At 40.3% G+C, this 16,079-nt stretch overlaps 1 protein-coding gene across 1 annotated transcript in view; it reads left to right on the plus strand.

Annotated features, from left to right (window-relative positions):
* Positions 1 to 4,158: 4,158 nt before the first annotated feature.
* The window catches only part of LOC122797820, a 287,227-nt gene continuing 275,306 nt past the window's right edge, over positions 4,159 to 16,079 (plus strand). Inside the window, exon 1 of the mRNA XM_044066343.1 lies at positions 4,159 to 4,407. Within this exon, the coding sequence (XP_043922278.1) occupies positions 4,159 to 4,407 (249 nt within the window). The remainder of the gene's footprint in view (positions 4,408 to 16,079) is intronic.

Raw genomic sequence — 16,079 nt, forward strand, 5'->3', positions numbered from 1 at the left:
GTATGAAAGGTTGGACACTAAGGAGGGAGAAAAGGACCTGTACTGATTGGCTAAACAGAGGGACCGAGCTAGGAAAGATGTGCAGCAGGTAAAGGTAGTAAAGGATAATGAGGGAAACATACTCACAAGTGAGGAGAGTGTTGAGGAGATGGAAAGAGTACTTTGAGGGATTGATGAATGAAGAGAATGAGAGGGAGGGAAGGTTGGATGATGTGCAGATAGTGAATCAGGAAGTGCAATAGATTAGCAAGAAGGAAGTAAGGATAGCTATGAAGAGGATGAAGAACGGAAAGGCTGTTGGTCCAGATGACATAACTGTGGAAGCACGGAGGTGTTTAGGTGAAATGGCAGTGGAGTTTTTAACTAGATTGTTTAATGAAATCTTGGAAAGTGACAGGATGCCTGAGGAATGGAGAAAAAGTGTTTTGGTACCGATTTTTAAGAATTTGGGTGATGTGCAGAGCTGTAGGTTAAGAAGGGACGTGATGATTAGTGATCAGCAGTATGGTTTCATGCCAGGAAAGAGCATGACAGATGTGATGTTTGCTCTGAGAGTGTTGATGGAGAAGTACAGAGAAGATCAGAAGGAGTTGCATTGTGTTTTTGTAGACTTAGAGAAAGCATATGACAGGGTGCCTAGAGAGGAGTGTGGTATTGTATGAGGAAGTTGGGAGTGTCAGAGAAGTATGTAAGAGTGGTACAGGATATGTACGAGGGTAGTGTGACAGCGGTGAGGTCTGTAGTGGGATTGACAGATGCGTTTAAGGTGGAGGTGGGATTACACCAAGGATCAGTTATGAGCCCTTTCTTATTTGCAATGGTGATGGACAGGTTGACAGACGAGATCAGACAGGAGTCCCCGTGGACTATGATGTTTGCAGATGACATTGTGATCTGTAGTGAGAGTAGGGTACAGGTGGAGCAGACCCTGGAGAGGTGGAGATATGCTCTAGAGAGAAGAGGAATGAAGGTCATCAGGACTAAGACAGAATATATGTGTGTGTGAATGAGAGGGAGGATAGAGGAATGGTGAGGATGCAGGGAGTAGAGGTGGCGAAGGTGGATGAGTTTAAGTACTTGGGATCAATAGTTCAGAGTAATGGTGGGTGTAGAAGAGAGGTGAAGAAGAGAGTACAGGCAGGATGGAGTGGGTGGAGAAGAGTGTCAGGAGTGATTTGTGATAGACGAGTACCAGTAAGAGTGAAAGGGAAGGTCTACAAGAGGGTAGTGAGACCAGCTATGTTATATGGGTTGGAAACAGTGGTATTGACAAATAGGCAGGAGTCAGAGCTTGACATGGCAGAGTTAAAGACGTTAAGAGTTGCACTGGGTGTGACGAGGGTGGACAGGATCAGGAATAAGTATATTAGACGGTCTGCCCGGGTTTGAAGGTTTGGAGACAAAGCCAGAGAGGCAAGATTACATTGGTTTGGACATGTGCTGAGGAGGGATGCTGAGTATATTGGGAAAAAGATGCTAAGGATGAAGCTATCAGGTAACATGAAAAGAGGAAGACCTAAGATAAGGTTTATGGATGTGGTGAGTGAGGACATGCAGGTGGTTGGTGTGACAGAGCAAGATGCAGAGGACAGGAAGAAATGGAAACAGATGATCCACTGTGGTGACCCCTAATAGGAACAGCCGAAAGAAGATGATGATGATTAGTGAACAGATTTGTCAGTAAAAAGCAAGCCTGCCACTTTGTGGTGGTATATTAAATTGTCATAAAGTGTGGTCTGAAGCAAGCAAAGCACCACAGTTTTTACACTCGCAATATGCAGCTTTGTAGTTTAGTGAACATAACATAAAAAGTAAGTAAAAAATAAAATAATAAAAAAGTCAAAAAGCAAAAGAAACTGCAGGAATAGATACAATGAATTGCAGTTTTACTTTCTCCTTATTAAGCACAGTTTAAAAAGCTGCATTTAGCATGGTGAAAAGAAAGGATGAAAGAAAATGACAGAATGAAAGAAAAAGAAAAAAAAAATCTAAAAAAAAATAAAAATAAGGGTAACACTGTTATGTGTGTGGTGTGTGCTAATGTGCCCATGCATGCACATGCTTGTGTGTGTGTGTGTGTGTGTGTGTGTGTGTGTGTGTGTGTGTGTGTGTGTGTGTGAGAGAGTGAGAGTGACTGACTGAGAGGTAGTGTGGGTGTACCCCACAACTTCTTTGCTCAAGCATTTGGGCAGAAGTAGAAGAAGAGCGTTTCCATGAACACACTTATCTGAACAATAAGAAGTATGAAATGATAATGTCTGACTTCAGTGACATACTTTAATTGTAAGTGATTTACCAGGAAATAATGGGGCAGAGCAAGAATAGGAGGAGAAATTAGAGACATTCTGCAAAATCAGGGACTGTCATTAGACATGGCGGAGGGGGGTTTGCAATACCTTGCACTGTATGAACCCTATGTCATTCATTTGAGCACAGTGAGATATATGAGGTGTAGTCAGTCAAGAAAAGTGGCCGTAATTGCTGGGCCCATTTGTGTATATTTTTTGTGTATACGTTTGTGTGTATGTGTGTATCTGTGTGACATTCTGTTAGTGTATGTGCTGGTATGGATGTGAGATTGTGGGTGTGTAAATACATGAGTGTGTACGTTTCTGTGCATACATTTTTATGTGAGAGGTATGTGTGTGTTTCTGTGTATATGTTTGTTTGTGTGAGTGTGTATGTGTGTGTGTGCTTCCATTAAATATTTACACAACTTTTTTTATGGATATAAAAAAACTTCCTCTAGCAAAAATTACATATGTTATAGCAACTTTGAAACATTAGGTAGGTGAACTATTTTTACTCAAAAATATAAAAAATGTATATAGTAATAGAAATAAATATGAAACAATTTAACAAGATAGCCTATTATCTAAGTGCGGTAATGTCTTCCAGGGTGAACATTATAGGGGAAATAATGAACCTTCCTGGGGTGTTTGGTGTCAGGCCTCAGAACATCCCTGGGTAGTCTGTTATTTCCCTAATAATGCCCACTTAGGAGGACATCATTGCTTCTTATACTACTCTAATGTAGTATCATATCTGAGAAGGTGTTTCTTGATTTGCAAGAGAGTGCTTGCTGGTGGCTTGAGGGCAAACTGGTGGACTCTGGGGATTTGCTGTTTATGTAACTATCAAGTGACATCACAACAGGCATATGGACAGCCAAAACACAAGATTTTCCTGAAAAAAGAAGCTATATTGTGACTTTGAAGAAGGAATACCAAGCCTAGGGATCATCTGTTATGGTGCTCTCTTAGATGTAGTAAAAAGTTATTTGTCCTGGCATGCAGCAGCAGCAGCATGATTAAGCAGTTGAATCCCAATGGTCTCCACTATCAGGTAAGAGTATGTGATTAAAGCCCTTGTTTAGTAACAACCTTAGTTTAAACAGAGAGGTTTGTGGTGTTGGTAAGGAATACATTGCTATAAGAAAGCAATCCAAACACTGCAAGGGAAAATGCTACTTAAAGAACTATAGTTTGAAAACCAAGTCATGGCAATCACCAATGAGACAGATCAGATCAAGTAAGGCTCAGTGGGGGGTAGAAGTGACAATTAAGGATCTCTTCCTTGAGATACAAAAGATGAACACCAAACTGAACATTTGAGTCATGGATACTGGCAAAGTCATGAACGAGGTCATTGATGCCATGAAAGAGTACTCTGAAGTGCTTACTACCATGATCCCAGAAAATGAATTGCTGAAAGTTAAAGTAGTAGCAGCCGATGCTAGGATGGAACTGATGGAAGCTGCTTTTTGTGATCAAGAAGATGATTCCAGATGCAAGAACATCTGGATAGTATGAATACCAGAAAACTTAGAAGGAAAAGACTGCAGGTCTGCTATCCAGAAACAGTTGGCCATACAGAGGAAAGTTCAAGAGTAGGGCATCATGCTAGAAAAGGTGCAAAGTGCAGCTTGGGTGTCAGGTAGGACACCAAATGGCAGACCAAGGCAGATAATAGTCAGATTTGTATTCTTTGCACTCAAGGAATACCTTTTGTCCTTGTTATGGTAGCTGTGTCAGAAGTGTGTTTTCGGGAAATCCTGGGTTTTTATTGAATAAGATTAACTGGTGCAAATGAGAAGGAGAAGAACATCTTTTACTCCAGTGCAGAAGCCGGCGAAAATTAAGGGTGTGAGATACAAACATGTTCGACCTAGCTATGACCAGGTCAAAAAACAAACCAGTCCCTGAAGAGGCCAAGAGAGACTTGGAGAGAGCTGACCAGAATACAATCACGCTTATTTCAAGAGCTGAGCTGACTGGTAAAAACATGGAGAAGCAGAGGGTGCCCAGGAGCGAGGAAGAACAAGGAACAGTTGTATTTTCAATGCCCGAAAAACATCAGGCCCTAAAGGATAGAGTGGACTCAATGAAACTTAAGCAAGAAAACATGGTACAGGTGACTGAGTATTAGAGACACATATTAAACAACAATAAAGCATGTTGACTTTCATCTCTTTTGTATTTTCAAGCAGTGATGGCTTAGCCTATCTTTATTTTATTTATTTTTACTTTACATTTGTTGACCGGGCTAGTCCAGCTGGATGTATCTCCATTTTCAGTGGAGGCCCGGGGAGAAAAGCTCCACAAGTTAAACAACAAATACATAAGGACAATGATATTTACAAAGACATTGGAACTATTAATTAGAAAGTCACGCAAAAAGTGTCAAAAAATGAAAAATATAGTGAATATTCATTAGAAGCAGTACGTGAACACACTCGTACTATAAAAATTACACATGAGGTCTAAAAAGTAGACTGGTTATAGTTGATAAAGACAGACAATATATACATAGGCACATGCCCTAAATAAGATAATGTGATAAGAATCATGGTATAATGGGAAGGGTTAATTGTTAATCTGGGTTAGCACAGGGGCATAGCCAGTGTGATTTGAGGAAGGGTTTAAGTTTACTTTTAAATAGGTTAGCTGAGGATAGTGAAGTTAGGTGATTGGGGAGACTGTTCCGGGTTTTGCCCACTGTATTAGAGAACAGAGTGTCCCCTGCTGAGTTATTAGATTTAGATATTTGTACTAGTAGTTTGTTAGATGAGTGCAGGGTTTTGAGATTATTATAGGGGGTGACCAAGGAAGTGAGTATAGGTGTATTTTCTGGGTAGTACAGGATCTTGTGGGCTACTATTACTTGATTGAATAATATTAGGTTTGGCAATTCTAGCCAGCCTAGTTGATTCAAATTTATACAATGATGGGTTTTATAGGAGGACACTGCAGCAAATCTGGCAATATTGTTGTAAGAGGTAGACAGCTTATTATCAATTAGAGCCCCGGGTAGTTTAGTGGTAGTATCAGGAGATATACTAGTTCCATTACTAGAGGTTACAGTAAAGTTAAGTGGGGAGGTTCTACGGGTTGGGGTGAATTATAGCATTTTTGTTTTCTTTTGGTTTAAGATAAGATATCTATGCAGGAGCCAATTTTCAACTGTATTAAAGGTGTTTTGGGTTAGAGATTGAAGTTCTGATGGGGAAGTGGCAGAGCATATAAGTGTAGAGTCATCTGCGTGTTGGATGCAGGTGGCTTGTGGGATAACAGAGTGGAGGTCATTAGTAAAGATGGAGAAAAGTAAAGGTCCCAATATGGATCCTTGTGGGACTCCTAGGGTAACTGGAAGGTGGGAAGATAAGGTGTGTGCCCACAGTACAGCCTATTTTCTATTATTTAAGTAGGATTGGAACCACTGAATAGCAAGATCATCCAATGACAGGTTACTGAGAGTGTTTATGAGGAGGTGATGGTTGACCATGTCGAAGGCTTTAGACAGATCAATAAAGAGGGCTGAGGATAGAGTGTCATTATTATGATTTCTATTAATATGGTCAGAAAAGGATAAGAGAGCAGAGGTGGTGCTATGAAATGGTCTAAAACCATGTTGACAGTTGGCTAGTAGATTTTTTATCTACTTGTTAGCACATTGGTTTGTTCTTTAACTTATGATTCTATATGTACATGCTAGACTGATTTTTACAGGTCAGCACTATCTGTATTTTTTAGTATCAGTAGCTGGGCTTGTCAATTTCTTGATATCTCTGAGTAGTGGCTAACAGCTCACTCTTTGTGTGGTCCATTGGAGAGTGATAAAGGAAAACACAGAGCCAATGAACTGATGAGTACTTTCCCATTACATTTCTTTCTTTTTTTTCTTTTGTTGATTTTATTTTTGCAATTTTTAAAGTGGATTATTGAACTACTTTATTTTCTTATTTGCAGTTTTCTTCTTGTTTACTGTGAGCACTGGCTATTAGGAACTATGGTGGCACCCCCACTGACCTTTGTCTGTGGTGTTGCCCATGATTCTCACATGTGTTTTCTTGCAGATTCTGAAGTTGTAACTTAAAATACAGGAAGTTTGAACTGTCTGTGGGTGTTAATTTGGGGAAATGACACAGCCTACCACTTTTTTTCTCATTAAGTAGACAGTAATCCGTTATCATATTCATGTGATCTTGCTTTTCATTTCCTCATATGAAATCTACAAGATTAGAGGGGTTTACTCTGATATATTGCATGATTAAGGATATCAGGTCAATGCTAGGAAAACTGCCAAGTGGCCAGGAGTGGTAAAAGAATATAAGAGGTCAGATAACTGATAAAGTGCTGTGGCAACATCAATGACTTGGCAGGAAGCAAATAAAAGATGCTCTGTGTGAAAAGATTAATGTTTCTTCGCATGATGTATACAAGAGTAGTTAGGCATTTATTTAGCAGAGAAACACGAGGCAGGTTAGGTAAGCTATACAGATGATGAAGAATGTGGGCATGAGAGTTGATAATATGTAAGTGTAAACAGAGAAACAAATTTAGATTAAAAAGAGTGTTAGGTTCTCTCTTAAAAGTAAGTGAGAAGATAAGGTTTTCCTTTTTTAGCAGCACATTCACTTGGGCATTCAGTATGGTTAAATAAAGACTAGGTTGTGGGGGAGCTTGGAATCTTTTCTTGATCACTTGCGGGAGTAAGCTTATTGACCTTGGAGCACACTTGGAGAGCAATGCCCTCACTTTGGAAGATGATCATTTTGTATATGGTTGTTGTAGGTTTTAAATTGGGGGAGGGGCATTTGGATGCTGGGGTGGGGGTTTGTTACAAACACTTTGATTGGGGTGCTCGGGACTAGAATAGGCAATAATATATTGTTGGATGGGAAGACAGATATTAACCTACCATTTGAAAGCAGTACTAGAAAGGTTAATTGGAGAGTCTCAAGGAGAAGAAATAGACAGAGAATATTTGGATGAGACAGACTGACTGGCAATATTAAATGAAGTATGGAAGTTGAAAAAATAGGATATCAGCTGAGGGTATGGTTTTGGGATGTAAATGGATTGGCCAATCCAGTAAAGAAAGACAGAATTTTGGTTTACTTGAAAAATAACAGCAATTTGACTTGTCAGTCATACCGGAGACATATATGACAGAGGTGAAGCACCAGAAGGTGGAATGGAAATGGTTTACTGCCCTAGCCTATGATCGGAGAGCAGTTTAAGACATACTTCACACCCAAGGCAGGTGCGGGCTGTTTGGTAGTATGGAAAGGAAATTTTAAGGAGATGAAGCTGACAATAGTAGGGATATATATTCCACCAGAGGCTATGGAGATTTATATAAGGGATATGCTCCTCAAGACTCTATATTTTCCGGAAGGAGTCCTAATGATAGCCTGGGACTGGAACATGATAAGGGGTGAACAAAAGGCCAGTGGAATCAGAAGATGTATAAGCTGTACAAAGACAGAGAAGAATATTAGGCTGATGCATGCTGTCCTTACTGGAATTAATAGATGTATAGAATTCCAGAAATATGGGACCCGGGGAAGAGGGGGTCATATATTATAGTCCTAAATGGGACAGCTGGTTAAGGATTGATAAGGTGTATATTAGGTAAGAACATAAGGAAACTGTGAAACCAATGATGGTGGGTCCACTACTGTATTAAGATTATGCCCCATTACTGTTGGAACTGTCCTTAACTTGAAGAGGTTAGGAGACAGACGTTGGACATTTCCAGTGAGATGGCTACAGAAAATGGAATTTTCCTTCTGGTTAAAGGGGAAAAAGAGAATGTGCTCCCTGAGACAGGCAATCATATTAGGCAGATCTGGGATTATATTAAGATGGAGCTGAGATCTGGGATAAGGAAGAAAGCATCACAGATTGCTACTAAGTTTAATGCCAGAAGGGAAGAGAGATGGGACAGAATATGAGACATGCGGAGAAGGCATAATTGGTTTTCGAAGGAGGAAAACAAGAGTTACAGGAATTAATAAAGGGATTGCAAAGGGAAGACAATGAAAGGATATGGGTGCAAAGAAACAGCTTAAAAGATCTCCAGCAAACAAAACACCCTCAGACAAGCCTTGGCAGCTCGACTTTCTCTGCAGAAAATGGAATGAATGACAGGGGAGATTCAGAGGCAAGGAATGCATAAAATAGTAGCAGAGGAGGATGGTATATTGCAGATTTTAGGGAACAATACCATGACGGCAGTTGCGGTGGTGCAGCGGTTAGTGTTGCTGCCTCACAGCAAGAGGTTCTCCGGTTCGATCCTCAGCTGGGGTGCCTTCTGTGTGGAGTCTGCATGTCCTCCCTGTGGGTTTCCTCCAGGTGCTCTGGTTTCCTTCCACATCCCAAAGACATGCTGTAGGTGGATTAGGCACTCTAAATTGACCCTAGGTGTGTGTGTGTGTGTGTGTGTGTGTGTGTGTGTGTGTGTGTGTGTGTGTGTGTGTGTGTGTGTATACCTTCTGTGGAAGGTTGGGTGCCAGGCTGACAACTCGACACCATAAAACTCCACTGCCAATCATGAGCGAACAGGTGATCCACTGTGGTGACCCCTAACCAGGAAAAGCCAGAAGAAGAAGGGAACAGTACTATGGTTTGTATGAGAGAGAGAGAGAGAGAGAGAGAGGTAAATGATAATGATTTTGAAGTAAATGCTAGTGAATTTCTAAGAGAGTAGGCCTTTCCAAGTTTAGATTCTGAAACAGCTCAGGAGGTTATGAAAGGATTTTACACCTGAGGTGGCAATTGAGGCTGTAGGGAAGAAGAAGAAAAATAAAACTATAGAAGTAGATGAACTTCTGGTCAAAATGTGGATGTAAATAAAAAAGTCATTCTCTTATGGATTGAAATGTTTAACAAGTTCTTGGATGGTGCTAATCTGCTCAATCCTGTGGTCAAGAGATTATAGCAGTCATACATAAAGAAAGGAATCCTTGCTCAGAAATAGCATCTTACATTAACTATATTAAATCATAATTATAAAATGTTCCTGTCTGTAACTGTGAAACAGTTAAATGGAGTTGTACCAATATTGACTGAACCATTTCAATGCAGTTTTACTGACAGAAGGAAGATGCATGATAATATAGCCAGAACTTAGATGATAATACAAGAAGCTAACATTACTGCTAAGAAATTAACTTTATTTGCTTAAGATGCTGAAAAAGCATTTGCTAGGATAGAATGGAAATACCTGTTTCACATTCTTTATAAATTCAGCCTTCTGGAGGGGTTAATTGGTACAGTCAGGAGGGTCTACAAGGGGACTCCTGTGAAGGTAAAGATAGCAAGTAGCTTGTTAGGGAGTATACATATAAGGCAGGAATGAGGCAAAGATGTCCGCTCTCTTTGCTTCTTTTTGCTCTGTATCATGAGCCCTTAGCTGATAGTATTATGGAATTGGACATACAGGGTTTTTGTTGAGGACAGTGAGAACCGAAACTAACTTTATTTATGGATGACATCCTTGTCAATCTTACTAATCCAGGGAGTATGTAAACTGTTATAGATTCTTACAAGATTTGGATCTATCATTGGAAATAAATTTAAGGAAGTGAAAGCAAAGGCAGTGGGGAAAAGTTTGGGGTGAACAGACAAGAGGGAAAGGAATCAGCAACCGTGGTGGTAAGTGGTGAAAAGAGGTTGAAATAAAATATTTAAGGGTCTGATTGAGAAATATGCAAGAAGCATCCAGAAATACATAATTTGGGATCATAATGGAGTAGATACATACTAACCACAAGAAATGGGAGGTCCTTAAGTGCAGATTGTCCATTGGATAGGGTGTCTCTAGGGAGAAAGCAGATGTTGAAACTTAAAAACTTTGTAAGGGACTTTATGTGTGGACCAGAAAAAGCAAGACTAATTTGGGAGAAGTTGCTGTTGTGTTAGGAGGAAGGGAACTGGGCTTTCTAACCTGGAGATTATTTTAAAAAGCTGCACAGGTCTCCTCTATGGCAAGATTTTTAGATACATCCAATAATGGAAAGTAGATGACAATGCAGAGAGAAAGAAAGCCATGGTCAGCTAGCAGGGATCTGTTAGAAGGGTGATGGGGAAGAGGACACTTAAAAGTGGAGACACTCCTTTTGAAGATGACCAGTGACAGAGTTAAAAAATGTTTAGGGAGGATGTCTTATCTAATGTGGGTATTGCATGTAGTGGGATTCCGATGAATGCTGGAATCAGCAGATAGAGGAACCTAAACACACAAATTAAATATTAGGAAGACATGATATTAGGAAATAGGATTACAAGATGGGAGGAAGCAAAAGAGTTTGGCCTACAAGAAAGAGTTAGATTCCACCATATGTCCCTGATGGAGGAATCCAAAGCAAGGCAGTGGGTTAAAAAGGAGGAATCTGATTGACCAACTATAATATAATTGTTAGGAGCTTGCAGGATTGAAGTGTTTCAAAGTAAAAGTTCAGTAAAGAAAAGTTATAAGACTATCAAAGAAATGGATGAGAAGGTCCCTTTAGGAATGATTGAAAAGCAGGTAAAATGTCTGGGTATCACAACTGATAAGAAACAATGGTTTCAAATTTGGTATTCTGACTGGAAGGCAATCAGGCTAAGAAAATTTAGGATCTACACCTGGAAATGCTTACATAAGTTTTTCTATACATGGCGAGACTGTTTTATGTGGCATCTCCTGAAAATCTCCACTGGAGATGAGACAAACAGCAGACTGGGGACTGGAGATACATTTTTGGAGTTATCCAGAGTTAGAGGAATGCAAAAAAGAGCTGAAAAAGATTATTGTAGCCATAAAGGTGGAAGGTGCTAATTTAAGTGCAGATAGATGGTTTCTAGGCACTGATAGCAACTGGTCAGCCAGAGGAGGTAAGAAGCTGCTGTTGGAACTGACTCTCCTGTTCGGGAAAAACTGATTACTGCATTATGGAAGCAAAACGGAGAACAGAAAGATGCAACAGTATGAGAAACAGGAGAAAATGCTTTTTAGAAATAAAAATAAACACTATAGGAAATGGCAGCTAAGGAATAAGAACAGGTAAGAGATTTGTAAAGATGAACGATATACTTAAATGCTAATCACGGAGTTCATTGCTTGGAGGGTATTGTAAGCAGCGTACGTAGTCACTATATTTGTGAAGCATAACTGAGATTGTATTATATTTTCATCAGTGAGAAGTTAAAATGGGTATTCTCCCTTTATATTCCGAACAAGTGAAAGTGTATATAGGTATGACATTTAAAAAGTTACAATGTTAATCCTGGAAATACATACAGCAAAAATGTGTTGGTTTGAAGTTTTATGTGAATTTGTTTAATTATTTCTTTTCCTTTTCAGTATTTTTGTATGAGAACCAAGAAACTGCAAATGTTGTTTGGAAGCATTATGGTTTCTTTGAACTAAGGATTTGTTCAAATAAAAAAGTTATTTATTTGTGATTGGCTAGGAGAAGAAATATGAAAGACTTTGGTGTGTGCGCTCATTACCCTGAGTTTTAAAGGAGTGCATCAGGAAAAAAAATCCCAACACTGTTTTCATGTAAAAGCTGCCTTTAGTTTTTGGAATTATTCTTTTAAAAGTCAGTGTACCACTTCTGACACTCATTTGGACTTAAAGTCTCCTCTGCTATGTTGATATCCATTTAGGAATTTACTTACAGTGTTACTTACCCGATCCAGACTGGTCAGCTGGCGAGTACTATCCATTTGTAGTCATAATTTATCTACTATGGTATAACACTATATTATATAACTCTAGATGAACAGAGTTTAACTCAATCATCTTATCTGCACATCCTCTGAATTAACTTATTGCAAATAGCCTTCCCGTTTTTGAGTCCAGTATATAACATCTTTGCAAACTTGCAGCTATGTACACAACTTGATAATCAGATGCAGATAATAATAATAATAATAATAATAATAATAATAATAATAATAATAATAATAATAATAATAACAGCCATTTGTTAACCTGGTATGCCCACTGGACACACAGTCTTTTTTCAGTAGGTGACCTATGAGCAATGTCTGTCTCAGTGACTTGCTCAGGGTCACACAGTAAGCATATGAGGGCTGACTGAATCAAAATTTGTGCCTTCACTTGCCTACTGTGTGAACCTGAGAAAAATCACTTTGAGATGCATTATTCCCAGGTTGCTCCTGAAAAGGGACTGTGTGTTGTGGGCCTTCATGGTTTGGACACGGATATGGGTATTATTAAGTAATTCTTCTCCATTAATAGATATCAGTGCATTATACAGGGAATAAGACACAATGACATACGCTTTATGATCTGATAACAGCACACCTCTGGCAAGTAATAGGGTATGAGGCAGTTGCTCTGAGTGTCTTTAATTCAAGGGGAATGCTGTCATGAGATGATAAACCACTCCTCATAATATATTATCCCACTTATAAAATGGAAATTATATTTGTCTGGTGGGTTTGACTTTTGTGTAGTTTGTAATATTAATTATTTTTAATTATTTGTAATTTCACTGCTACTTCAGTATATTCTACATTTTATTACCTGTGGAACTTTATTTATATTGAGCCTTACTTGCTACTTTTGATAGAACACATTTTAAGCTGTTTGTGATAATGTTGTTGGGTGGGGAGAAGATACCATATATTTTCTCAGGTAGTTATTCCCTACTGCTGTATAAAAGTGGAAGATTTAGAAGATTAGTGACCAAAAAAAGTTAATGTCATTTTTTTTGCAAACAGAGGCATAGAAGAGTGCTTGCTTCAGAAAATATACCACCACTCCAGCAGTGTGACAACAAGTACAGCTGTACAGTGGATTCAGAGGCTGGTAAAGGTGCTTCATCCTCATCACATTTGCCATAGTTTATCAAGTATAGTGCTTGCAGAAATAGCAGGTGTTTATGCAACTGTAAAATACAGAATACATTTTTAATATGCATCAGTTTTTAATGGACTACTCTTTTGCCACTGACTAATACAGGAAGCTTTTCTTAGGGTTATGTAATATGTATTATAGGTTCATAGGTTCATAGGTAGGTACTAGGCTATTGGCCCAAGGGCCCACGTAAGCCTAGCCAACAAGGTTCCCTGGCTTACACCACCCAAGAAAGTTATTTTCCTGTGCCACTGTCGAACAGAGACACAGAAGTGATCCCCAGGGTGTATTTCCTATTTCCCATCCACTCATCAAGATTTTTCTTGAAGAGTGCTAATGAAGAACTTTGCTTGACATAGATGGGTAGCCTGTTCCAGAGTATGGGAAGTCTCTGGGACAGGAATCTATCCCTCCAGCATGCCCTGTTTATTGTGGTGACAAGGTTTAGGTCCCTAGAGCATGTAGCTCGGAGGGATTGGGATTTCTTTAGGTGTAGCATGTCCAACAGCTCTGGGTTTGACATAGCTTTATATGTTAGGCAGAGATCACCTAGGAGTAGGCGATATGCTATGGAGTAAAGCTGGGTTTTTTTGAGGCGGTCAGTGTAGGGCATTTGTTTGAGGCCAGTAATCCTCTTTGTGAGGTACTTCTGTGGCCTTTCCAGCTGCTGCAGATGTCTTGTGAGGTACATTCCAAAAGGGGCGTTGTACTCTATAATGGGTCTAATGAGTGTCGAGTAGAGGGGAACAATGACCTCTTTTTTCCTGGATGAGAACCCTTTTATGATAAGATGTGCCACGTAGAAAGACTTCCAGACTACTGTGGCAATGTGACTATCAAAGGAGAGACTACTGTCCACCTGAGTCCCAAGGTCTCTTATCACGCATTCGGTGTTAAGTAGATTGCTGCCTATGTGGTAGTTCATGGGTACAGAGTTTTTACCAAAGGGGATGACACTGCACTTTTTGGCATTGAGCTTGAGGCCATGGCTCTGACACCAGGCATCTGTCTCAGTGAGGCCCTTCTGTAGGATGTCCACATCATTTGGGACTTAACTATGGCTCCTAGTTTGCAGTCATCTGCATACTTCATTAGCCAGAGGCCTTCTGTGTTGGCCTGTACTTCAGAGAAGTAGATACCAAACAGGAGAGGTCCCAGGATGGAACCCTGTGGTACTCCACTTGCCACTGCTTTGAGGTCAGATTTGGAGTCTGCAACTTTTACAGTGTGGGTTCTGTCAGTGAGTCAGTTAGCAACACATCTTGTGACGTAGGGATTTATACCTAGTTTAGTAAGTTTAGCTATAATTCCAGAATGGGGGATGGTGTTGAAAGCCTTGGAGAGGTCAAGATAGGCTGTGTGAACCACCTTACCCTCATCTACGGCTTTGGTGACTGCCTCAAAAAAGTCGATCAGGTTCAGGAGGCATGATCTGCCTTTCACAAACCCGAACTGGGTGGGATCCAGAGTTTGGAGGTTACCAATGTCTTTGTTTATAAGTTCCATGATGATACATTCCATGGCCTTCCAGACCAGGTTCGTCAGGCTAATAGGTCGATAGTTTCCAGGATGAGTGGTGGCTCCCCCTTTGTGGAGCGGGATAACTGTTGCTGTGCACCATTCAGTGGGCACAAAGCCCGATGTGAGGCTATTATTGAACATGGTGCTTAACTGGGGAGCCAGTTCGTTCTGAAGTTCGTGTAAAATGCAGCCTGGGATGTTGTCCGGTCCCATGGATGCTGTGTTTTTGGCTTTAGAGAGTGCAGCTTTTACCTGCGTAGTTGTGATTACAGGGACTCTGCATTATTCCTGTATAGATATGGGCCCTTTAGGGGGTGGGGGGGAGGGTAAAGTTAGCACTGAACCTATCTGCCAGGATGTTGGCAATATCAGTTGGTTCTGTAATTTTCATGCCTTTGTGCTGTAACTCAGAGCAGATCTGGGTGTTGCCATTGAGATTCTTGACATAGCTATAGAATGCTTTGTGGGTTCCCTTAGAATTAGTGGTGATTTTGTTTTTGTAGCTAGCTTTGGAGGATCTTATAAGGGATCTCAGCTTCTTACTGAGGATGACCAGGGAGCTCCTCCACTCATGGGATTTTACTATCTTTTGCAACAGTTTCTTCCTTCTGTTGTACAATTTGTTTATGGTAGAGGACCACCAGATTGTCTTCCTTTTTTTGGAAGATAGCGTCTTGGTTCTGTTTGGGAAAGCACGATCCATGCACTCGTGTAAGTGCTTATAGAGTGCATTTGTGTAGGATTCAGCAGTTGTAACTATATTGTCCATCTGCATGGGTGTCATGAAGTTCACCACTTTTGTCTTAAGAAGCATGAAGTTGGCTTTGGAGAATTTTTTTACCGTGGTTTCCTTAATGGGGGGTAGGGGTGGGATGTGGATATCAAGGGTGATTAGCTTATGGTCAGATCGGACCAACGAGGAGTTGACTTCAGGTGTGGAACACCAGTCACTCATGTTGGTAATGACTAGGTCTAGGATATTGTTGCCCTGGTGGGGGTGTGGATAAGTTTATCCAGAGCATTGGAGTTTATGAATTCCAGAAAGCGTTGAGCTAAGGAGTTGGTATACGAGTAGTTTTCCCAGTTAATGGTGGGGTAGTTGAAGTCGCCCATTATTAGGTTGTTTGGTTGAACCCTAATATTTTCCAGTGCATCAAGAAATGAGGAGTGGGAATCCTGGGGCATGGTGGGGGATCTGTAGCAAGCTGCAATCTGGATTGCAGTTTTGCCCAGAGTTAGTCGCACTTGGATAACCTCGGATGCGTTATGCTGAGCAACTAGCCCGGAGGTGTGGATATCCTTAATGAATATGGACACACCTCCTCCTTTGGTGCTTCAGTCCAGGTTACATGGCCGAAAAGTGTGGTATGAGTTATAGCCTGGTAGTGCAGGGGTGCTCT

This window comes from Protopterus annectens, chromosome 3.part1, assembly GCF_019279795.1.
Source record: "Protopterus annectens isolate FY-2018-M chromosome 3.part1, PAN1.0, whole genome shotgun sequence".
NCBI lineage: Eukaryota > Metazoa > Chordata > Ceratodontiformes > Protopteridae > Protopterus > Protopterus annectens.